We start from the raw sequence: 25,380 nt of genomic DNA on the forward strand, positions 1-25,380 counted from the left end.
ATGATAGGAAAACACTTGAAGCAATTATGGAGAGTAAGATTATTTTTTAAAGAAAATTATATTAAAAAAATGAACTCTGAACAAATTTCTGAGTTTTTCCCAAACATCTCAGTGGATAGAAAGCCGGTAATTTTAATGCACTTCATGTTTTCACTGAATTCAATATTATTCCAAATTAATGTGGTTTCATAAAAATCAAGTGAATGGAATATATCAACTGTGATTGTTATTTCAGTAAATTAATTCACAGGCAATCCCATCTAAAGAAGAAATTTCAACAAGTTGAATCATTCGTGTGTTCTAGAACAATTATCAAGGTTATTTCTTTCATTTATTTATTTATTTAAAGTTCATTTCCTTTTTTTTTTTTTTTTTAAGGATTTATTTATTTATTTTATATAAGCACTGGGTACAGTCAGAAGCGCGGGAGGGTGAGAGAATTCACCAGAGCCAGAGCGGGGAACAGAACAGACAGAACGACGAAATATACTGCTGAGGGGAGCAGCGGGCGGCAGGAGAGGTCTGTGCGCCATGTGGGACCTTCGCCCGGTGGTGGGACCCTCGCCCGGTGGTCGAACCGGTGCTGCAGAGGCTGCAGGCAGCTTCGCAGCCCAGCGCTCAACCGCTGCGCCACCAGGGGATGCCCAAGGTTATTTCTTTTAATCATGTCTATTTGAGTTTCTGAATGGAAAAGTCCATGAGAGAACCATTTTTTTTTTTTTATCTCGAATGACAACTCACCATGAAGAAATGCTCTTGAGAGGATAGATTTATCACTTGGAGGAAACACAGCTTAGTTTCATGTCAAAAAACTTCATGACTAATCTGACTCTACACCCCCAACTGTCCAGGACTGCAAAAATTTCTGTCTTATGCCTTTTGGGAAAAGGTAATGCCTCTCTTGAACAACGACTTTCATAGATATAACTACACATTAAAAAAAGAAAATTCTCCATTTCTCTGTATCTTTCGCTCTATCATCTCTATCTCTTTATTTTTTTATTTTTTATTTTATATAATTTTTACATTATTTTTGCACAATGTATACATTTTCTTCTAGATTACAGTCACCATACAATTTCCACCACCCTTGCTTTGACCATAATCCTTCCTAAACACCCAGGCCCAGTAGCGTGTCTCTGGTTTATAGTAACTTGTTGATTTTAGGTTTTCTAAATTCCTGCTATGAGTGAGACCATCCGCTATTTTTCTTTTCTTTCTGGCTTATTTCGCTGAGCATCTATCTCTTTATTTTTATTTTTTTCTATTGCACATATCTTGATTTTTTTGATATAAAAATTCATTTCTTTATTTTTAATTTAAATTTAATTTTTATATTCCCCATACAATTACAATCCCCCTATTTTTACCCCAAGCCCGCCTTTCCCCGGCCCTACCCCCCATAGAGTGTCTCTTGTTCATAGTTATTTGTTGATTTTGATATTTTCTTTCTTATAGTTATTCTTTTTCCTGGTCCCTTATTTAAGTTTTCTAGATTCCTACTATAAGTGAGACCATCTGGTATTTTTCTTTTTCTTTCTGGCTTATTTCGCTGAGCATGATCCCTTGCAGCTGCATCCATGTTGCTGCAAATTGCATGTGTTTATCTTTTTTGAATGCTGAGTAATATTCCATGGTATATATGTACCACATCTTCTTGATCCAATCATCTATTTTTGGGCATTTAGGTTGTTTCCAAAGCTTAGCTATTGTAAATAGAGCTGCTATAAACATAGGGGTGCAGGTGTTCTTTGGAATTGATGTTTCTGAGTCCTTTGGGTAAATACCTAGGAGTGGAATTGCTGGATCATATGGAAGCTCTATGTTTAGTAGGTCCAGAAATCTCCACACAGCTCTCCAGAGTGGTTGGACCAGTTTGCACTCCCACCAACAGAGCAGAAGAGTTCCTTTTTCTCCACACCCTCGTCAACATTTGTTGTTGCTAGTTCTTTTAATATGTGCCATTCTCACTGGTGTAAGATGGTATCTCATGGTACTTTTGATTTGCATTTCCCTGATTACAAGGGATGTTGAATGTTTTTTCATATGCCTGTTGGCCATTTACATTTCCTCTTCAGAGAAGTTTCTTTTTAGCTCTTCTGCCCATTTTTTGACTGGATAATTTTCTTTGTTGTTGCTGAGTCTCATCAGCTCTTTGTAGATTTTTGTGATCAGTCCTTTATCATTAGTGTTGTGTGCAAAAATGTTCTCCCAGTTGGTGGGATTTCTCTTTGTTTTTGTTATTGTCTCATTTGCTGTGCAGAAGCTCTTTAATTTGATGTAATCCCAGCTGTTTATCTTTGCCTTCACTATCACTGCTTTGGGTGATGTGTGTATAAAGATGTCTTTGATGTGTATATCACGTAGTGTTTCGCCTATATTCCCTTCTGTGTATTTTATGGTTTCAGGTCTTATGTCTAGTTCTTTAATCCATTTTGATTTGATTTTTGTGTATGATGTGAGGTAGTGGTCAAGCTTCATTCTTTTGCATGTAGCGACCCAGTTTTCCCAGCACCATTTATTGAACAGACTTTCTTTGCTCCAATGCATAGTCTTTGCTCCTTTGTCAAAGATTAGTTGGCCATAAATCTGTGGGTTTATTTCTGGATTTTCTATTCAATCCCATTGGTCTGTATGTCTGTTCTTGTTCCAATACCATGCAGTTTTGATGATTATGGCTTTGTAGTAGAGTTTGAAGTCTGGGAGTGGGATGCCTCCATTCCCTTCTTTTTTTTTTTCAGGAGAGCTTTGGCTATTCGGGTTTTTTTGTGATTCCATATGAATTTCATCAGTAATTGTTCTATTTCTTTGAAGAATGACATTGAAATTTTGATTGGAATAGCATTGAATCTGTATATTGCTTTTGGTAGGATGGCCATTTTAATAATGTTTATTCTTCCAATCCATGAGCAGGGGATGTCTTTCCATTTCTTTGTGTCTTCTTCTATTTCTTTTAACAGTGTTTTATAGTTTTCTTTGTATAGGTCCTTTACCTCTTTTGTTAGATTTATTCCCAAATATTTGATTTTTTTTGTTTTGATAATGAAAGGGATGGTTTTTTTTATTTCTTCTTCTTCAGATTTATTGTTTGTGTATAGGAAGGCTACTGACTTTTTATTATTTTTTTTTATAGAGGCATGTTTTATTTGTTTGTTTGTTTGTTTGTTTTGTTTATATATGCACTGGGTACAATCAGAAGCGCGGGAGGGTGAGAGAATTCACCAGAGCCAGAGCGGGGAGCAGAGCATGCAGAAGGACCGAAGTACACTGCTGAGGGGAGCAGCGGGCGGCAGCAGAGGTCTGCGCGCCATGCGGGACCCTCCTCTGGTGGCTGGGGAGCAGCCGGAGATCAAACCAGCGTCGCAGAGGCTGCGGGCAGCTTCGCAACCCAGCGCTCAACCGCTGCTCCACCGGGAAGGCCCAGGAAGGCTACTGACTTTTGCGTGTTGATTTTGTATCCTGCCACTTTACTGAACTGATTGATGAGTTGAATTAGTTTTTCTGTGGAGTTTTTGGGGTTCTCTATGTATATTATCATATCATCTGCAAATAGTGATAGTTTGACTTCTTCTTTTCCTATTTGGATTCCTTGTATGTCTTTCTCTTGTCTTATTGCTCTGGCTAGGACTTCCAATATTATATTGAAAAGCAGTGGTGAGAGTGGACATCCTTGTCTTGTTTCAGATCTTAATGGAATTGCTTTCAGCTTTTCACCATTGAGATTCATTTTCTTTATACTTTTTAATCATGATGATAATTCATTCTCTTTCTGACAAGCAGAGAAATTCTTCCATGTCATTTTGAGATCTGGTGACTATTTTTATTTTTGTGGTGTGTCCTTCCCCTGCGGTCTTGCTTGGTTATTTATATTTTCCTTCTCCCTGCTGATTGCTTTCTAATTAGTTCTATGCATTGGGACATTGTGCCACTAGTGTTGGTGGGCATGTCTTTGGAGTGCTCCTTCAGGGGTGTTGAAACTGTTTGCCAGGCCAAGTGCAGCACTATTATGCCAAAACTCCACCAGGGTGTTGATAGTGGCTGTATTGCTGGGCACTGTCTCTTACAGTTCCCTCCCTTGTATTTACTCAGTTCCAGCAGGGAGTCAGCTAGTTGGTGATTTTGTTCTGGTCACTAGAGACCAGGTGGTGCCAGAGACAGGTACTGCTGACCTGTGCTTTTCCCCAGTAGCTCTCTGAGAAATGGAGGGGATGAGGGGAGCACCTCAACACAGGGGCTATTGCTCATGCTGGATGCTGTCTACCCTGTGCTCACCTGTTGTGGCCACAGCTGTGTGGATCCCACATCCTGAATTCTGTGCTCTAGTTCTCAATTCCAGGGCTCGCAGATCCAAAACACTGCCTGTCACCCTGTGCAGTGCTCACTGTTATGGCATGTTCCACGCCCAGGATCCTGTCTCTGGCTCTCAGTTCCAGAATGGGGTCTTGCCCTAAGCCTCTTTCCCCTTCTCACCTCTGTTTGTGTGTCCCAACCCCTCTCAGAGCCTGAGGTGGTTTTGAAAACACTGGCTTCCACTTATTAGGAAGTTGGTGATTTTGTTCTGATCACTAGGTAGCACCAGAGATCTTTCCTAGTATCCTTCCGGAACTGCTTTTTCCATGGTGGGTCTCCAAGGAACAGGGGCATAGGGGTGGAGGGGCTGGGGAGGGTTTGAAGTGGTGGCTAGAGTGTCTCAAAGGTATGTGTGTAGGGGTAGTGCTGTATCTGTCCAGTGCCCTGCCACCATGGGGATCCCATGCCCCGAATTATCTGCCCCAGTTCTAAGTTCCAAAGCCCTCAGATCTGGGACACAGATGGTAGCCTAGTTCAGTGTCTACAGAAATGGTGCCTTTTGCACCCTGATCCTGTGCCTGGGCACCTGGTTTTTGATTACCTAGTGCTTCCACCCACAATCCTAGGTCAAGGGCTCCAGGACCTGTGCAGCTGTGATCTGTGCATGCTTTTCAAGCATGTGCTTGCTTTTCCACACAAGCATACTGGCTGGCTTTTGGTTATTTGCAGGTCTCTCCAGGGTGTACATGGTGCCATTCGCTCACCTCTGTGGGGATTCCCACACAGTTCTCCACAGTTCCTGGTCATGGGGTGTGGTGCCTGCTGTAGTTTCTTTTCACTCACTGTCCTACTTTATCTCTAGTTTGTTATTTTTCCCCCCTCCTTTCTGTTGTAGGCTTTGTGGGTGGGGGAGGTTAGCAGGGTTCTGATGCTTTCCATTCTTCTTGTGCTTTTTTATTGCAACTTTCCTCTATGGCAGTTTGCCAGCATCACCAGTTTTATTTTCTGTGTCCTGGTTCTCGCAGTCACCTGCTGTTTTCCCTCCCTGTTATTTATTTATTTATTTATTTATTTATTTTTAATAAATTTTTTTTAGAGGCATGTTTTATTTATTTATTTATTTATTTACTTGTTCATTTGTTTTGTTTATACATGCACTGGGTACAGTCAGAAGCGCAGGAGGGTGAGAGAATTCACCAGAGCCAGAGCGGGGAGCAGAGCAGGGCAGAAGGACCGAAGTACACTGCTGAGGGGAGCAGCGGGCGGCAGGAGAGGTCTGCGCGCCATGTGGGACCCTCCTCCAGTGGCCTGGGAGCAGCCGGGGATTGAACTGGCGCCGCAGAGGTCGCGGGCAGCTTCGCAACCCAGCACTCAGCCGCTGCTCCACCAGGGAGGCCCTATTTATTTTTTTTATGGGACAACTTACTAGTGGTGTTTCTTTGCAGTCATGTTGATCTCCCATCTCTCTCTTTCTTGATTTTTATGAAAGGGTTTTTATAGGCTAGGCATTAATTCACATTTGAACATTTGGTGGAACTTATGAGACCATCTTGTCCTGGGCCTTTGATTTTGGGTAAGGTTTTGATTACTCTTTTAATTTCACTGTTTGTAATTTGTTTAATTCTTCTATTTCTTCTTTTTTCAGCTTTGAATGATTGTATAGTTCTAAGAATTTGTCGATCTAGTCTAAATTGTTGAACTTGTTTGCATATAAATGTTCATAGTAATCCTTATCCTTTAGATTTCTGCTGTGTCTGTGTAATTTCATTTCTCCTTTCATTTATGATCCTATTTATTTGATTTTTTCTTCCATTTTTTCCCTCTGTGAACCTAGTTAGATATTTGTCTGTTTTATTTATCTTTTCAAGGAACTAGATTTTGGTTTCACTGATCTTTTGAATTGTCTTTTTAAATTTCTTTTTCGGGCCTCCCCTAGTGGTGCAGCAGTTGAGCCCTGGGCTGTAAAGCTGCCCGCAGCCTCTGAACTGCTGGTTTGATCCCTGGCTGCCAGTGAGGGTCCCACATGGTACACAGACCTCTCCTGCCACACCCACTGCTCCCCTCAGCAGTGTATTTTGTTGGTCTGTCTATTCTGTTCCCTGCTCTGGCTCTGGTGAATTCTCTCACCCTCCCATGCTCTGACTGTATCCAGTGCTTGTATAAAATAAATGAATAAATAAATAAATCTTAAAAAAAATCTATTTCATTTTCTCTGCTTTAATTTTTGTTATTTCCTTTTTTATATTGGCTGTTGGTTTTTGTTGTTGTTCTTTTCCTCATTCCTTTAGATGGCAGATTAGATTATTTTGGGGGGTTCTTTCTTATGGGCCTGTGTTGGTATATTCTTTCCCCTTAATACAGCTTTTGTTGTGCCCCATATGTTCTGGAAAGTTGTGTCTGCATTGCCAGTCATCTCAAGGTACTTTTAAATTTCTTCTTTGATTTCCTTATTAACCCTATAGTCTTTCAGTAGTATGTAGTTCAGTCTCCATGTAATAGGAGAACTCCTTGCTTTCTTTTAATAGTTGATTTTGATTTTGACATCTTTATGGTCAGAGATGATACTTGGTATGATTTCAGTCTTCATGTACTTGTTTATATTTGTCTTTTGATGCAGTGTATGGTTGATCTTGGAGGATGATTTGTGTGCAGTTGAGAAAAATGTGCATTTGTTTTTTTGGGAGGTGCAGTGTCCACTATATTTCTGTTAGGCTCATGTGTTATAGGTCTTCATTTAGGGCTATTGCATTTTTTCTCTCTTTGATGTTTCCATTGGTGGGAGTAGGGTGTTGAAGTCTCCTACCACCACATAGGTATTTTGTGGTGTTTGTTTTCAATTGTTTTCAAATGTCTGTTTTCAGAAATCACAGTAATTGAGTGTTATGGATACTATATAGTGTCCATTGGCATCTCCTGACACATTTTTTAGCTTGAAGTTTATTTTATCTGATGTAAGTATGGCTGCCCCTGCCTTCTTTTGGGGGTCCTTTGCTTCTAGAATGGTTTTCAACCCTTTACAGTCAACCAATATTTATCTTTAGAGCTTAGGTGTGTTTTCTGGAGGAAGCAGAAGATTGTGTTCTGTTTTCTAATCCAGTATGCTATTCTGTGTCTTTTTATTGGCAATTTTAATCCATTAACATTTAAGGTGATTATTGATACATGGAAGTCTGTTATTACCATTTTATTCATCATTTTTGGTTGCATTCAATACCTTGTTCCATTGTTCATGTTTATACCTCTGTTGGCTTAGATTTTAAGATTTCTTGTATTATTCCTTGGAGTGAGGAGTTAGAAGTAGAGAATTTCTGGATATTTTGTTTTTTCAGAAAGTCCTTATTTTTCCTTCATATAGGAAGGAGATCTTTGCAGGATAAAATATTTTTGGCAGGCATGTTCTGTCTTGGAGCTTTTAAAACATGTCACTCCATTCTCTTCTTGGCCATAGTGTTTCTTCAGAGAAATCTGATGTTAGTCTGATTGTTCTTTCTTTATATGTTATCTGTTTCTTCCTCCTCATTATCTTTATCATTTTTTTCTTGGTCTTGGACTCTTGGAAGATTTACTATTATGTATCTTGCTATATTTTTCCTTTTATTATGATAGTTTGACATCCTTCTAGCTTCATTATATCTATTTTAATTTTTTGTTTCAATTTAGGAAGATATCTTCAATTATTTTCTTGAACAGTTTCTCAGTTCACTTTTCTTCTTCTTCTTCTGGGGTTCCTATGACTCATATTTCCCTTTCTCATGGAAATTCTCAGAGAATTCTAGAAGTATTTCTTCACTCTTTTTTCCTTTGAATCTCTTTTTACTTTTACTTCTTTATTCCTTTCATATCTTTGTCTTTGAGAGTACTAATTCATTCTTCTATATGGTTTATTCTATTTTCATGACCTTTACAAGAATTTTTTAGCTCCTCCATTGATTTCTTTTAATATTCTGCAGTTCCTCCATTTTCTTATTTGAAGTTTCAATCCTGTTCTTCTATCATTGATTGTATTTCTCATAACATTCTTTTCCTTTTCTGTGTCTTTTCATACTTTTCTTATTTGTTGTTTTGAGTGTTGTTTGATTTCTTTCACTTTCTTAATTATAACTATTTTGAATTCCTCATCTGACATGCAGGAACGTCCTTTTGTGTTGATGTAGTTGGGTTCTGAAGTTTGATTTTCCTTCTGTGCTGAGGGCTTCCTTGGCCATTTGTATTTTTTCTTTCTCCCCACTGTTTGCTTTTGGTTTGCTCTTCTATGGTTTGTGTTTTTATTGTGTATGAGTTATTTTCCCTCTCTGTTCCAGGTGTTCACTTGATGTTGGGTACAATTACTGGGTCTTGTGGGATAGGATGGTGCTAGAGCCTCCCCCAATGCTCTCTCAGGCCTTCTTCTTGTGACTGGGAATGTAGGTGGGGCAATGAGTCTAGAGCAGTGGCTCAGGGTCTTCCTCTGCTGGCTAGGATGGCAGAGTTTCTCAAGATTCATGGAGGATTCCTGGTTGAGGGTCTCTGATGTAAGGCATGGCACCACGAGGCCTGGGAAGTTCCCAGTCTCCTAGAATGTACTAGCAAGTTGAGTACGATGTACTTCCTAGTAAGGCTGGGGCCCTTAGTGTACATCTAGGTCCTGCAAGTTTGCAGCTCCGGCCTCTGTCCACTCCCAAGGTGCTGTGAGATGGTTCTGGAGCTAAGGGTGCACACCTGATGGTACCTGAAGGTCCTTGATTCAGGGAGTGTGAACAGAAAGCTCTGTCTGTGTCCTGATACTCTAAGTGGTACCAGTACACTGAGTGGGATGTGCTTCTTGGTGCATTTGGGGGCATGAAGCGAACTGGTAGATGCTTCAAGATTGTGATTCAGTGTTATATCTACCCCAGGAGCTTGCAGTTAGTGCTGGGTTCAGGGGTGCTCACCTAGAGTAACCAAGAGTCCCTTATATGGGGTATGGCACTGCAAGGCTTGAACTGGGGCCCAGCCACTGGAAGGTGCCTGCAGACTGAAACTAATGCACCTCCATATTGAACTGTTAGGCCCCTCTAAGTTGTAGCTCAGTAAAGAAGAAAGAAAGAAAAAAGAAAAAAAGGGGGAAAAAGGGAAAGAGAAGAAAACAAAGTACAAAAACAGAGAAGAAGAAAACAAAAGAAAGGGAAAGAAAGGGAAGAAGGAAAAATAAATAGGAAGAGAAAAAAAAAATTATTTCTGTCTCGGCCCTCTGTTGGTTTCTGAGGAGCTGGTGACTGGTGTCTTGGTCTGGTCTGCTAGGAGGCTCCAGAAGGCTGAGTGGGATGTTCTTTCTGGGGTCTGTGTTGACCTGATAGCTCCTTCAAAGTTGTGGCTTCAGGTATCTGAGGGTCTGAGATGCAGGGTAGGATGCTGGGCCCTATAAGCTGGGAGGTGTTGGCTGATGGCCAGGTGGGATGCCCTTCCCGATGCGGCCAGGTGCTCACAGAAAATGGGGTCTTTCTCTGGCTCTTGAACTTCCTGGAGAAATCCTGGTGTTGCACAGCCAATTCAAAGAGTGGGTTTTGGCAGGAGCTCATATCAGTCCTTTTTTATAGTTGTTTTTAGGAGAGAGGTTGATTCCATTCTCTCTATTCCACCCTGTTGTGGTTGGAATCCAAAGGACTAGTTTTATCCAAACCCCCAACCTTACATTTTATGGGACCATCCTCACCATCCTCACTAATTCCAAAGTTCATATTATATCTTAAACTTTCTTGGCATTTCCTAGAAATTAAATAGAAAAATATGGCCACAAAATAGGTGATTGTAATGGATGGACCCTAAAATTGCAGCATGATCAAATATACCTTTATCAACTTACTCTCTTCTCTTCATGCTGGCAACACCTGCTCAGACTGGCCTTGGGCACAGACTGGCCACCCAGGAAATGCTGCTACAACCCCAGGCTGCATCTGGCCCCCTCACTTCTCTGCACCAGGCTCTGGGCCTTCCTCATGCAGAGGACATACATTTTTTATAAACTCTGTGCCAAGGATTTAACTTTGTGCCTTGCTAATCCAAACCAGAGCTGCTTTCTCACCCTGTTTTCTAGAGGGCTTTTATATTTTATGGGGAAAGAAAATAAATTTTAATAAATTAATTATATGATCATTGAATTACAAAATGCTTTTTAGAAAATAAGATTTTTTGTCTTACCCCTACTACTTTCTTTCTCAGCTGGGCTGACATTGAGCCTGACCTTGCTGAGCTGAGGGTGGCAGAGGAGACACACAAGGAGGGGAGGGCGAGTTAAACTAGTGGCCCCCAGGAAAGAGCCTGGGAAGTGGCTGAGTGAAGGTGAGGAGTGGGACTGTGGCCGCAGGGAGCTCAGTGCTCCCGGGAGGCGGGGCAGGAGCTCCTGGAGGCAGAGGTCAGGCTGTGTGGACACAAGGCTGGAGAGGGAGGCGGGTGAGCTGTCCAGGACCCTGTGTGTTTTCTGAGGGAAGTTGGAGACGCCCGGGGTTGACTGTTCCTGTGTGACCCATGGGCTGGGGTGGGGGTTGGGACGCCCTGTCCCTCCTCCCTCTTCAGGCTCTGCATGGAGCAGCCCCCCAGGCCTGCTCACTCCCTTCACACCCCACCCTGGCCAGCCACCATAGCAGGAAGCAGCGCTTTGGTCATCAGAGCCCTGACCCTGACCTTTGAGGGGCCGCTGCCTCCTGACCCCATCCTGACACCCCTGCACTCAGAGCCTCAGCCCTGCTTCTGCCAGACCAGGCCCAGGACCTTTCGATTCCACTTCTCTCTGAGTTCAGCCCAGGACCTTTCGATTCCACTTCTCTCTGAGTTCAGCCCAGGACCTTTCGATTCCACTTCTCTCTGAGTTCAGCCCAGGACCTTTCGATTCCACTTCTCTCTGAGTTCAGCTCTGCCGGGAGGTGCTTTCCCAAGTGTGAATATAACCATTTCTGCTTCGGCACGTGAACTGAAAACACAGCCCAGGCTGTGGGGAGGGAGCTCGGCTCCCTCAACCCATCCCCGAACTTGCCTGGGGCACCCGGAGGTACTGGCCTCCCCTCTGCCAAGAAGCAGCAGCCCCACTTCCCTGAGCTGGGGCCCCTCTCCTGAGTGGTGGTCTCCCCCAGGAAGCTGGTTGGCAAAGGGAGCGACTGGGGGAGACTGAGGAGCAGGAGGCACTAAGCAGGAGGCAGAGCCACTCAGGTGAGGAGCAGAGACCCCATGTGGCCCCATGTGACCTTCTCAGGGTGGTCTGCGTCCCTGTGTCCTCCCGGGCAGCTCTTGTAAAGGAGAAGAGCTCCACAGGCCACACCTCTGTGTGTGTGTGTGTGTGTGTTTGTGTGTGAGTGGTGTGTGTATTGCTGTTCTGAGGGGAAATTATGCCAATAACTGAACACACTTCGCTGCAGGACTGTGACCTGTAAGGTTACTCACTGTTCACACAGGCCCCAGGCACAGGAGGGGCCTCTCAACCAGCAGTGCAGAAACCAACGCGATCGCCACGCCCTGCCCAGGCACAGGCCCGAGTACACGCTGGGCCCAGGCACCTCTGTTTGTAGTCAGGCTGGGGAGCAGTGAACCAGGGCACCAGGGGCGGTGCTGGAGGTGAGATGAGCTCATGCATGGCCACCACCACTGCTGGATCGCACCCTGCCCATGGGGTGACTGCACCCTGCCCACATGATGACCACACCCGGCTGCCAGTTCCAGCTGACAGCAGCAGGCTTCACTGGAGCCTCTGGTGGGTGTGGCTTGGCTGAGACCCGGTGTCTGCAGCTCGTGACACTTTCACTTTCATCTTCACATTCAGGCTAATGTGACCACAGAAGTCGCTGTCCCTGAGGAGGTTCTCAGTGCAGGGAGGGAGGGAAGAGGAAGTGAGAGGGCAGAGGATCAAGTGGGGTCCTGGGGAGAGGTCCGGGGAGAACAGGGAGCACCAGCTTCATGCAGGAGCCATCAGCGTGCTGAGCATGGAGAGGCCCTCTCCTGGACATGCTCCTCACCCTCTCATTCAAGGACGATGTGACCCTGGGCTGCCCACCTGGCACAGGTGCACTGCTCGCAGGTCTCCCGGCTTAGCCCTGCGGGTATGCTGGGTGTGGGCTTCTCTGTGCGGAAGCTGCCCTGGGCAGTGCAGACTGGCTGCCCCTGCCTGGGCCTCTGACTGAGGCCTGTCCGCCACACCCGCCCCTGTGGGGACAGGCCAACTTGTCTCCAGTGTCGCCCTGTCCCTGTGGGCAACATCGCCTCAGCTGAGGGACCATCCCCTCGCATCAGTGCTGTCACACTGGACAGGAGGAGGAGTGGACGGCGGGTGGTGTGCTGGTGGCTGTGGTCAGACACTCTGAGTCATGACTTGTGACCCACCCCTGGCACCCAGATGCCCCGGGCCAGAGTCAGCAGGAGAGAAAGAAGGTTCATTGGGGAGGGAGGGCAGTAATTAACCCTCATCAGCAGGAGGAAGAGCAGTTGTTACACAACAGGGGCCCAGAGGAGAACTCAGCCCCATTGGCCACCTCTGGGAACTCCCCTGCCCAACTGCAGCTGTGAGCAGGGGGCACCCACCCCTGTCTCAGATCTCAGATCCCTCTGGAATGAGGGTTCAGGTCCCCAATAGGGAGAGCCTGAGCTGGACAGAAAGAGCCCAAGGGGAGGAACTGAGGATGGAGGAGGGGGGTGAGCACCAGCGGCAGCTGGGAGCGAGACAGCGCCACAGACACAGGCAGAACCTTCCTCTTCTGGGGTCTTCAGTGGAGTGCCCAGTGCAGCCTGAGGGGCTTTCCCCACACACAGATGGAGAAGCGAACCCGCCGGCTGTGAAGGAGCTCACGGAGAATTTGTCTTTATGATTTTATTCAAGTGAATGTTTTTACCTATGTTACCTTTAACATTATAGGTAAAACATGACATTTTCCAGAATCTATCCCATTAAGTGTTACGTAGAGAACAAGAGAATCAATGGTGACCAGCTGTGCTCTTCCACATGGGCTAATCTGGAAGGTTTACCTGACGCTTTCAAAAGTAAACATCATGTGGAACCTGTCCTTGTCACGTGCAAAGTGTTAACACTGCCGCCCTCCAACCTCATGTCTCCTGGAAAAGGTTCCAGCTCCCACCCAGGCAGCTCTCAGCATCCTGTGCTCAGGTGTGGGTGGTGCCCACCTTGAACCAAGAAAGACCCCGAGTGTAGAGGGGCCCCTGGAGCTGGGCAGAGGGGGTGAGACCAGGGTGCGGGGGTGGGGCTCCCCAGGCCTGCAGGACAGGTCGCCTCTCATGCCCAGAAGGGGGACTCCTTGTTCATTGAGTTTCACCCTAATTTCCAGTTTCTGGGACTTTAAAGGAAAGAGAAAAGCACAACGGAGCTTTCAATGCACAAAGGAGCTTTCAATGATTCTTTGGTAGTAACCTAATTTTGGAAATGCATGAGACCGTCTAATTGCGACAATTTTACCAAGCTTCTGATTTCTGTTCTAGTCCTGAACTAGACTCCTTGATTTTATTTCTTCTTCCCTTTCTTTCTTTCTTTCTTTCTTTTTTTTTTTTTTCAAGATTTATTTATTTATTTATACAAGCACCAGGTACAGTCAGGAGCGCGGGAGGGTGAGAGAATTCACCAGAGCCAGAGCAGGGAGCAGAGCAGGCAGAAGGACCGAAGTACACTGCTGAGGGGAGCAGCGGGTGGCAGGAGAGGTCTGCCCGCCTTGTGGGACCCTCACTGGTAGCCAGAGATCTAACCAGCGCTGCAGAGGCTGTGGGCAGCTTCGCAGCCCAGTGCTCAACCGCTGCGCCACCAGGGGAGGGCCTCTGCTTCCCTTTCTAATCCCCTGCCATCTGCCCATCCTGGCATGCTGTGTCTGAAACACCTCAGGTGAGAGACATTTGCTCCTCCAGCCTGGGCCCTCTCCCCATCCCCACCCGACCAGGCCCCTCATGCCGGCAGCCTGAGGCTGTTGATGATTTAAAGCAACCTCCCAGCTCTGGGTGCCTTGGTAAGACATTCTGCAAAGTCTTCCAGGATGAGGGATTGGCCATCTCCAGAACCTTTTTAATGTTCCTGCTCACGCCCTCCCAAGCACATGGGTACCCACGGGCCCCGCGCTCCCTCACCAGCTCGTTGGCTGTGTTCAAAAGGTCCCTCACCTGGGCGTCCCCTGCTTGGCCAGTGTCCTTGTTATTAAAAGCACACACCCCACACACACACTTGGCCACTATCTTCCTGAGAGCTTCATTGTCCATGTTCCCCTTGTAATCCTCCATCTCCCTGTCCTCCAAGTTTCTTCCTTCCGGGTGAACAGCACAATCATGTGATGTGTCACTTCCTCTCTGAAAATGGCCTCCAGATCCTGCAGAGCCTTTTCATCCTTCTGTGTGAACCATCCCAGCTGGAGCACCAGCACCAGAATCTTCTTCTCGTCCCCACAGAAGGTGAATGAGATCTCGACCTTCCCCTCCAACTGGCAGGGATCCCCCGGGCCTCCCAGCATCTGGTCCAGGGGTGGGGTGTCCACCACCACGACCTTCTGCCCTTCCCATATCTGAGTGCCCTGCCAGCAGGTCGTGGTCACCAGCTGAGCGTGGAGCTGGAAGGGGAAGTTGGGCCACCCGAGGATGCTGTTCCCTGTCATGCTCTTCCCAGTCCCTCCACTCCCCACCAGCACAAAGCTCAGGATTTCTGTGGGGAGCAAAGTGGGAAAGGTGGGTGAGCTTGGGCGAGCTGGGCCTACCTTTCCCAGGGACGCCATGTCTTCCAGCGGGACGCGCAGAGGGCAGCCCCCCGCCCCCAGCTGCGGCTCATCCTTGAGCAGCAAGAGCTAATCCCATGCACGGCTCAGGCTTGGTCTTTCCAGGGCTCGTGCACAGACGTGCCACCGCTCCCATCTCTGGCTCTGCCCAGCCCCTCCCTGGTCCATCACTGACTCCTATGAGACCATCTCACTTGGGGGTCACCAGCCAGTGCAGCATCTACAGAGAGGGGAGTTTGGAGGGAGGGCTCCCTGGGGAGGGCCAGCAGGATCCCCAGGGATGGAAACACCATGTCTGTATCTACAGGTCCTGAGTGTAGACTTGTCGGGGTCCTGACGCTACAGACTCATGGTGTCAGCATCTCACTCCCCGTGCACTGCCTCCAGGTGACCATGCAAACCACACTATGGTCTGTCCCCCACCCACCCAGGACATAATGTCAATTGCAATTATTATAACTTTAATTTTAATCATTATTATGGAATATTCCAAGTGACAGAGATCTTGTCTGTCTTATTAGCTGCCTACTGCTGGCACAGAGTTAGCCCCGACCAGCCTCAGGAAAGGATGCCTGAGCTAGTTATGTGTGCTCCTCCTGTGGACTGACTTGCACTCCCTAAAACCCCTAAACAGGAGGGAGGCTGCTCCAAGCTGTGCCATGGGAGGCTGTGTCCTTAATGGTGCCCCTCACCTGGAGACTCCTACTGCAGGGCTCTCCCTGGAGGGGTGACCACAGCTTTCCCCACAGGAGGCCAAACCTGGGTGGTGCCGGGTCCAGGTCCAGGGTGAGGCTCAGTTAGGAAAGAAACCACGAGAGGCAGACCCAGCTCTGTGACACCTTTGCCTGTGCTGCCCCTACGATGTGGGAGGTGTTTCCTGGGGGACAGGCTGTGGCAGGTCCTCAGCCAGGTCTCAGGCTGCAGCTTTGTTCTGACTTATCAAGCTCATTTTCCCACCTCACTTTGATGCGGGTGCAAGAATACAGGTGAGAGCTTAACATAGAAAGGATCTTCCTACCATGCAGACTGTTTCCTTTCTGAGGTGTAGGTTCAGCCACAGGATCCTAGAAGTGAAGGGGGAGAATGAGGTTCATAGATGCAGTCTCGCTTCCGGTAAAGTGAAGAGTGAGGCACAGGTGCACTGCGCAGAGCAGGGGGACAGGATGGGGTGTCCAGGCCTCGGCCATGTCCTCAATGACCCTTGTAAACCTGTCCAGAGTCAGTGCTGACACCCCCACTGCTGCTTCGGGGGACTCCCCAGAAGTGAGAAGGGCATTGTTCTCCCACAGAGGGACCCCACACATGCTGTCGATCCAAGGCATTTTTCCTGAAGCTGCTCTAACTGTAATCCCACTCTAACTATTGGTTGTGTCATACCCAGTCTTCCAGAGTGCCTGCTGCTCCTGGAGGAAATTCAGAGGTGTGAGAGCTTTTGGACTCCCTGGAAGGAGATGCTGGGCCCTGGTGACTGTGGTGTGTAGTTGTGGGGGGAGGGAATAGACACCGAGCTGAGCTCTCAATGTCTCCAATGTCTCCTTCCCTCCCTGCACTGTCCCCCGATCCCCACTGTGTGGAGATGAAGCTTCTTCAAATATGAGTCAGCAAAATGTGGAACCCCCTCTCCCAGGTGGAGGATGGAGAGCCCAGGACTCACTTGGCTCCCCTCACCTGCCTGCAGACCTGCCTGTGGAGCTTCCTGCTTCCCCCTACTCTACATTGTCACAGAATCAAGAGAGAAGGTGAAAACAGAGGTGTACCTACAGTCTGGATACACCTGTAGTGAGTGTATCTGGGCAGACACCTCGCAGGTCCCCTTGGCATATTCCAACCTACCTGCTGATCTCCATGCCAGTCAGGGACATGGCATCCCTCCTCTACCACCTCGCCTGAAATCTATAAGCACATTTCTCCCTGGCCCTCCCCACTCAGTGCTGATTAGCACATTTCATTCACCTTATAAACAGTGCAGCTCAGATTCCTTCTTGATTTTACATGCACAGCATTGTTACAGTGCACATACATGTAAGCTAAAAAATTAATAATTTTCCATCTCCAAATGAACATAAACATTACCGTTGTTAATTGATACCGGTCTGCTCCATACAGCCATGCCCCTCACAGCCCATTCATCATGATCCACCCACATTCCAGCAGAGGCCTTTTGGCCCGCAGTGTAGCCACACCATGCCTACTGGAGTCCTGCACCTTGGACCTTCAGCTGTCTCTTCCACACAACGCCATTGTAGATGGCCTTGCGCACAAGCTTTATACACACAAGTGCTTTACTTCTGGGTGACAGATGCCCAACTGTGGGGATCTGCTCCATCTTTAGTTCCTTAATGTCCCCAAATTTATTTGAATGGCATAGGCTTCAATAATAACAACAATTACAGCTAATAATTAGTGTACCCTTCTCGAGCTTCAAGTATTTGCAGACAAATTCGTAAGCAAGTCATTAAATCCACACAGCCGTGCTGAGATACACGACATTACCGTCTGTTTTACAGAAGAGGAAACTGAGCTACTGTGGTCAACAAACCAGACAGGAGTTCTGTCCTCACGGGGCTGTGGGAAAGGGGCAGCTAGAGCTCATTCCTCAGGGCCCCTGGGTAAGACTCAGGGAGCACCCTGAGGAGGGGAGCTGGGCATTCCAGGGCAGGGTCAAGGGGAATTCCCTGAGGAAGTGAGTTCAGCCCAGGCAGAAGGAGAAGCCAGAGCTGACCTGAGGCAGGTGGGAGGGAGAAGGGAAGAGTCCAGGCAGGACAAGTTTCAGGTTTGATGCTCAAGGACCAAAGGGAGGTGGGAGGCAGCACGGACAGAGCCGTGAAGACGTGGAGGGACCAGGACATGCCAAAGATTCTGAACCTGAGCTGAAGACCAGCAGACGTCAGGGTGGCATCTTAAACCAGAGGGTGTGGGGCTCAGCTGCATTGGGGAGAAGGCTCTGAGCCCCTTCTCTCTGTAGCCACCTCTATTCTGGGAACCTTCCAGGAACACATCATCCAGCCCTAGGGAAGGAGGGCGCAGGCCCAGGAGGCGAGAGCAGTGGCCTCACTTCTCTTGAGCCTGGCGTCCTTCCTGGGAGGAGCAGCACCACCACAGACTGTAGTGCATACACTGCTGGGGAGATTCTGGAACTCAGTAGGTGCTCAATGAATGCTGATTTCCTCCCACTTGCCCCTCAACTGCCTACTCTCGTCTGCTCTAAGACGTCTCCCTCAGACCAAAACTGCCCCCGCGCTGACTTTGTGCTTGCTGTACATTGCCGGGCACTGAGGTTCAGAGCCACCTCGGGCCTATTCACTTGCTCGCCCTAAGCCCGTGCTGCATTGTTTCTAAGGCAGAAGGTGTGTAAGTTTCTTGGGCATCTGAAGTGGAAGCACCTTTCAAACCTGCCATTTTGCATCCGCCTTGGTTAAAAGTTCATTTTCCCTTCAAGTTTAGAATCACATAAACATCATTCCGAGGCGGGTAATGCCGTGGATGGGGTGGGGGGGTCACAGGAGGAAGAGAAGAGGCTGTTGGAAGGTTGTGTGTGGACTAGCGCAGGCGGGGAAAGTGGTGGTGTGGAGCGGTGGAGGAGGGTGAGACAGGGAGCAGTCAGTTGGTTGGAGGGGTGCAGTGATGGCCTGGGACTGGAATCCTGGATGTCAGAGGTGAGCCCACAGGAGCGACAACCTGGCCTTAGGTTTGGAGGACATGAGAGCAGCACAGCCACTTACTGGGTTGAAAGGAAAAAAAGCTTTGCTAACTTAGGAGGAGACCAAACACACGTATGCGGAGCTTAGGGCCTGTCCCAGAGCCTGGGGGAGAAGCCTGGGCGGGTGGGGGCCAGCACTCCCAAGAAAGGCAACTCCAGCCACTAGTTAGGAAACTGTCAGCCACAGAGGGAGCTCTACCCTTAGCAATGTGGGGTCACTGCAGGAGAGAGTGTGGGACCTTGTGTCTGAGCTCCAAAAAGCCCGGAGAGGTCAACATCCAGAGGGCATTAGAAGGGGACCTGACTTTCTAAGGCAGTCAGAAAGAGGGAGAGAAACAAGAAGAGGCCATTGCACAGACCCAGAAGAGAGGATGGAGTCTGTGTGTGTGCTGCCAGGAGGGTATTAGAGAAGGACTCAGTTGCATCCATGAATTAAAGCCCAAAGGGTAACGCAATAGCCTGCCATCTGTGCACCCCCCAATTGTGGTGAGTGTCCCCTCCAGGATGCACCCCCCACAGTACACAATGCCCCAGTGCCCTCGCTCCTGCCCTCCTCCAGCCACTGCGAGCAGCGCAGGACCTGGGAGGCCTGAACAGTCCTCACCTGGGGTCCACTGCAGGCGGCTCTGCCCTTCAGGGAATAAGGTTCCTCACTGTTGCCCATCAAGCAGGGAGGTCCTGCAGCTGGCGGCAGCTCCTCCTCACCGCCCTTGTTGAAGGTGCAGTACCCACGGCCACAGCCTCCAACAAGCTCTCTGAGACCATCAGGGGCTTCAAGCTCATGTACTCTGTCAGGGAGCCCTCCCCCAGCTCCTCTTTGCGCGTGAGGACCACCACAGCACGCTCCCTGATCTCCGCTCCAAACGCCTCCCAGATGACCTGCACCATCTCCTTGTCCTCCACTGTGAAGTGGCCGATGGGGATCACCAGCAGCAGCGCGAGGGCACCACCCCCGTAGAGCTCCACACAGTGCTCCAGGTGGCCACACCGGTCTTGGGGGTCCAACAGCTGGGAGAACAGGGCAGGAGTGTCTATGACCGCCAGCTCCCTCCCTCCCACGGCCTTGAGCTGTCGCTGGCACGCCTTGGTCACCACCTGGCGCCCACTGAACTTGGACTTGAACACGACTTTGCCCAGAATGCTGTTTCCCGTGGTGCTTTTTCCTGTGCTGCGTTTCCCCAGGAGCAGAAGCCTTAGTTCAGGGCCCTCGGGCTCGCGGGTCTCTGGCTGAAGCTGCCGGAACAAGAACAGTGTGTGAGTGCCAGGAGCGCCCCATCTTCTCTGTCTTCTTACCTGTGGCCTGCAGCCCAAGATGCCTTCCATCTTTCAAAGTTGAAAGAAATATCACAATTAAGATACAATGGTCATTAAGATAATGGTCAGACTTTTTTATTAATGATTTTTTAAATTGTTGTGTAGAAGAACTGGGCAGAGGTGCTGGGGTGAGAGGATTCACCACAGACAGTGGGGAGCAGAACCAGGGGATCTACTGAAACACACTGCTGAGGGTTGCAGCAGGGAGACAGGAGAGGTCTGCTGCGCCATGTGGGTAGCTCCCTGGCAGGGGATCTGACTCAGGCCTTAGCTGAGAAAGAGCTGAGACTTAACCCCTTGGTCATCAGGGCTGCCCTGGTCAGACTTTTTAAATACAAATTTCTGGGTCCAACCCACACCTGCCAAATCAGAATCTCAAAGGGAGGTGCCTAGAAATTGGTTTTCACCTAATGCCAAGTAGCTGTCATGGTTGGCCAAATTTTGGAAACATTATCCTATAAAAATGCAAAACTGGGACATCTACATCTCAGCAATGGTGTACAGGAAACCCTGTGGTACTATCTCAGGAGCAAAATAAAATGGATTCCTCTCCCCAGAGCTGGCTACAGCTCACACCTCTGCCCACCTTTAGGCTCTCAGCTTTTAAGGAGCCTCTGGACCACAGACAGACTGAGATGCTTCCCCCGGGGCTCTAGGGCACTGGTGGGAGTGCAGCCTTGTTTATGAAACCCTCACGAGGTGCCCCCTCTGACAGGCAGCACTCGAGGCTTGAGGAGCAAGTCGATTGTAGTTCAAGTGCTGCAGACATTAGCTATTCTTATAATTTTTAGTAGATTTTCTTGAATAATTACTTTTTTGTCATTTGTTGTTTGCCCTTAGTACAAATTCAGAGATTAAAACAAAGCACCAGGGACCTCCCTGGTGGCTTAGGGGTTAAGCCTCAGTGCTATCACTCTCAGGGCCTGAGTTCCTTCCCCCGCCAGGGAGCTAACCCACATATGGTGCAACAGATTCCTCCTCTCTTGCCTGCTGTTCCCCTTAGCTGTGTATTTCAGTAAAATCCACCTGTTCTGCTCCCCACTCAGTCTCTGGTGAATCATCTTATGCTCTGCACCTCTGGCCTATATTCCAGTTCTTCTATGCAAAAATAAATAAATCATAAAGAGAACAATTATTGCTTATTATGCTTATTTGTTGGGTAGCGGGTCTATAGAGCTCCCAATGTTGCCCACGCCTTTAAAGTAGTGTCCAATTTTTAAAATTATGACTTTTCTTTGACCAAAAGTTCTGTCTTTATTCTTGCCCTAAGATATTTTAACCACATTTCACCCATAAAGTAGTTTTAAAATACTTGTGTCTGTACATGGTCTATACTAAGATCAGATTGCTCAATCTCAGAGACAATATTCGAACTTAGAAAAGAGACTTGAACTTGAGGATGAAAGCTTCAGAGCAGTTGATTCTGTTGGAATAACATATACAACTAGGCTGAATTATGGACTTAACAGTGTCTTTCCTGTAGTAGAAAAGGGGGAAGGATTTTGGTCAAAGCGACATAGTCTACAAATACCAGAAAAAGAAATCCTGTCTATATCCCATATGCCTTATTGTCACCAATAATACAGGCCCTTCACAGTGTCACCTTTTTTTAATTCATTTAGTATTTATGGAACAGCATTCTATTCCCTAAAGAATCATGTTATTTGGATGACTCACATGTATGGGAAGCCTATCCCAGTACCCATGAGACATCAACTTGGAATTAAGATGTAGGAACTAGCCTTATGTGTTTTCTGTTTTCAGTAATTCTAATTAATTAATTAATTATACAAGAACTGGGGTACAGGCCAGATGCGTGAGAGGGTGAGAGGATTCACCAGAGACAGAGTGGGTAGCAGAACAGTCAGACTTATGAAATACACTGCTGAGGGGAGTAGCAGGCGCAACTGGAGAGGTCTGCAGCGCCATGTGGGACCCTCGCCGGCTGGCCGGGATCGAACCGGCGCTGCAGAGGCTGTGGACAGCTTCACAGTGTGGTGCACAACTGCCTGTGCCACCAGGGGAGACCCTGTTTTCAGTAACTCTTTTACCTTTTTTTCCCCTTTAGTCCTATCAATCCTTAATTTTCTCATTCTGTTTTCTCTAATTAGGACAAGTTGGATAAACTAAGGTAGTATATGCCCTGGGGATTTTAAGCAAATTTTTTCACTCCTCTAAAGTAGACTGGTCTTTCTAGTGGGTGGAGGTTTATTCAGTGATGGCCAGAGGTTTGCACAAGCTGATACATCCAGGAAAACTGACTCAGTTCACTCCTGGGTCACAGTAGTAGCAGACTGACAGAAGGATGGTCCTGGATGATTACAATTCTTGCTATACCACTCCTCATTTCTCCCTAAGAGCCCTTCCTCTGTGTCCTTCTGTGAAGTCTACACTGCTACCAGTCTTCCCAATCCCTAGAAAAACTTACTTCTGTTTCATCCCTAGGGACAGAGAGTCTTAGCCCTTGCTGCCTTCTGAAGCCTCACCATTCTCACTGCTTCGGGCTTTGGCCATCTGTAGTGGAGACTTCCCTCTGCCCAGGACTAGTTCTGAAGTGGGAGAGAGATGAAATGGGGGGCCATGGAGACCCCATTCAGTTCAGACTCTTCAACAGTGGGGACCCCTGCAAGTTGCCTCATTCAATTTCTAGAAAGCAAAAGCAGTTAGGGTTCTTCCATACCCTTATAATGCTATGTTTTCCAACATTCAGACATCTAGCAAACAATAGACAGGCCCTGCCATGGCACTATTTTTCCCATATTTGATGTTTTCATAAGTTTTTTTCTATCTTTTTGATTTCAACTTGTATATTTTTATCTAATATTCTGTAGAGGGATAAAGTTAGATGTGTTTGTATTAATCCATTATAAATCACTTCCTTTTTGTTAATTTTTTTTATTTGCCCACATTTAATGTTATTCTTGATGTAGTTGGCACTGTCTTTCCCATTTGACATGGGATGGGAACCCGACAAAAGTGTCACAATCTTGCACAAGGTGTGGATATTGGGGAGGTTTATCTCTCATGGCATTTTCTCATGCATGATGACTGTGTCCCGGCAATGTTGGGCCCTTTCCCACAATGGGTCCAGATTCACATCTGAGGATGATTCTCCTAGATCCAGGTGAATCCTTGTTCAGACAGACTGAGCAGTTATGAGCCTTTTTCTCTTCTAAGGAGATTAGGAAGCCAAGCTGTCTCATGTAAACCCAATGTCTTCAGTTTACGAGTCAACCTTGGGTTGTGTGTTCAGAGTCAGCTACTCAGGGGTCCTTGGACTTCTTGACTAGTCAGATGGAGAGTCTGTTTTGGGGAGGAGTTCTTTTATAATACCTGGTAACTGATACCAGCACTCAGGCCATGATAACTCCACCCTGATGACAGAGATGTGACCCTAGATCAGGGAGGAAGCAAGCTGCATTGTGGGTAGAATCTGGGCCTGAATGAGTTGTGTTGGGATGGAAAGATGCTGGTCCAGGTGTCTGAGCCTGGAGAAGAGGCCTTTCTGGGCCTCAGTGTATTCATCTGTCAAGGGAACTAGCCTTAATGCCTATTTATACACTGTCTGGATCTCAGGCGGGGCAGACCCAGGAAGGCTATAAGGGGTTCACACAGCTCAGCTAACGGACTGCTGTTGCATCATGTGACCCAACGTCTCATGACAGTACTGTTAAATGGCATCAGGAACACACAGTAGAATGGGGTGAGGATCCCAAGAGGAAATAAATAATCAGCAGGCCTTTCTTTTGGCTCTGATGTTCCCATTTTAGTGGGCGGCCGCTCAGGCACCTCGAGGTAGGTTAATAAATAATTTATGTGATGTGAGGGGTAAAATCTAAATTTAGACAGGGCTGACTTTGTCTCGTTTACTTGGATATCTTATGGTTTCTAAGGAAATCATCATTGATTGTTCTGTTTTACTCCTTAGCCTGAAAATGAGTAGCCTCTGGGACAGTTATCTCAAAGACCCAGTGTGTAAGAGGCCTTCTGTTCCTCCAACCTTGCCTGACCCAGGGATGCTGTGTGCAGGGACCCCTCTTCCACTGGCTGGTGCTGCTCTGCCAACCCCATGGGTCCTTCCAGGTGGGTGGGGTGAAGACAGATTAGGATTCTGTAGGGAGGGAATTGCCTTTGTTCAGGAAATGACCTCATGGGCAGTGAGAGGGGGGACGGGAAGGAAAGGAGGAAAAAGAGATATGGCCAGAGCCCCTGCAAATAAAAGACACCAATTTTGCCTTCTCCATAAGACCTGCAAAGTCCTCCTATTTAGAATTGTACCTTGTGCTCCCAGTATGCTTGTTCTTTCTATTTTTGCCAGAGAGGTCACCACATTTGAATCTACACAGTCACTTCATTTGTGTGGTCTGACTGCCAGAAGGGTAGTTTCTGTTTCTTCATGCACATTGCTACCCAGATTGTTGGAGCAGTCACATACTCATATATGTTTGTTAAATGAATGCATGAATTTGGGGAAGGGAGGGACAGAAGAGCCACTGACCAGGACAAAGGGGGCAGCAAAAGATCAGGGAACCAGAATTCCAGAACAAGGGACTCTGGGTTTATCCACCAGCTAAGGGTGTTGGTGTGGTGCTAAACCCCAAGCTTGCATTCTAGGTTCCCCCAGATGTCTGGGGTGTGTGTGGCAGTGTGTTTGCTAGAGAGTGTGTCTGTTTGGTATGAGTGTGAGTGTATATGGTGTATGGTGTATCTGACAAGAAGTGTGTCAGTGTGTTTGTGCAATGTTGTGCATTGTGTGTTAGCATGGGTGATGTGAGCATGCATGAGAAGGTGAAAGTGAATACATGAGTGGAAGTGTTTGTGAGTGTGTGACTATGCAGGAGAGTTGAGTGCTGCACCTCCCCCTGCAGTGACCTTCAGGGCTAATGGCTGTTGCCATGGTCCCTGAGGTCGGGCGTGGGCAAGGAACCATGCGCGCAGGGGGAGAACAGCAAACTCCCTAAGATGCAGAGAAGCCGAATGCCTGCCAAGAGATAACAACCCCCAGAAGCCGCCACAAAGATGATTAAAAGAAATGCTCGAACCTTATCTCGTTTTCTCAAGGCCCACAAACTTTATTCTGCTACAACTGTCTTTCTAAAATCTTTCCTTTTTCTAGTCATTGATTGCTAATTAAAAAACATAAGTAATTTAAGAATTAGGCTAATGCAAATGAAACATTACTAAACACTGTGTTACAATAAAATTGTTGGTCTAATAATCTTTCTATTATGTGCTTGACTTTAGTACCTTCGATATTAACTGCATTATAATATAAATTCACCCATGGCAATTAATTATGAGTAAACATTATTAGGTAGTAGTAGTAGTAGTTAGTACAACAAGAATATAATTATATAAAACAAAAGAAAGAGTTAA

At 47.1% G+C, this 25,380-nt stretch overlaps 1 protein-coding gene across 1 annotated transcript in view; it reads right to left on the reverse strand.

Annotated features, from left to right (window-relative positions):
- Positions 1-12,966: 12,966 nt before the first annotated feature.
- Positions 12,967-25,380, reverse strand: part of LOC119243243 (GTPase IMAP family member 8-like) — a 36,017-nt gene continuing 23,603 nt past the window's right edge. Inside the window, 3 exon segments of the mRNA XM_037508901.2 lie at positions 12,967-14,520; positions 14,523-16,054; positions 19,295-19,923. Coding sequence (XP_037364798.1) covers positions 14,113-14,520; positions 14,523-14,990 — 876 coding nt within the window. The 5' untranslated portion in view covers positions 14,991-16,054; positions 19,295-19,923 and the 3' untranslated portion in view covers positions 12,967-14,112.

The sequence above is a fragment of the Talpa occidentalis genome, unplaced genomic scaffold (assembly GCF_014898055.3).
Source record: "Talpa occidentalis isolate TD23 unplaced genomic scaffold, MPIMG_talOcc4v2.1 talOcc4.13, whole genome shotgun sequence".
Classification (NCBI taxonomy): Eukaryota; Metazoa; Chordata; class Mammalia; order Eulipotyphla; family Talpidae; genus Talpa; species Talpa occidentalis.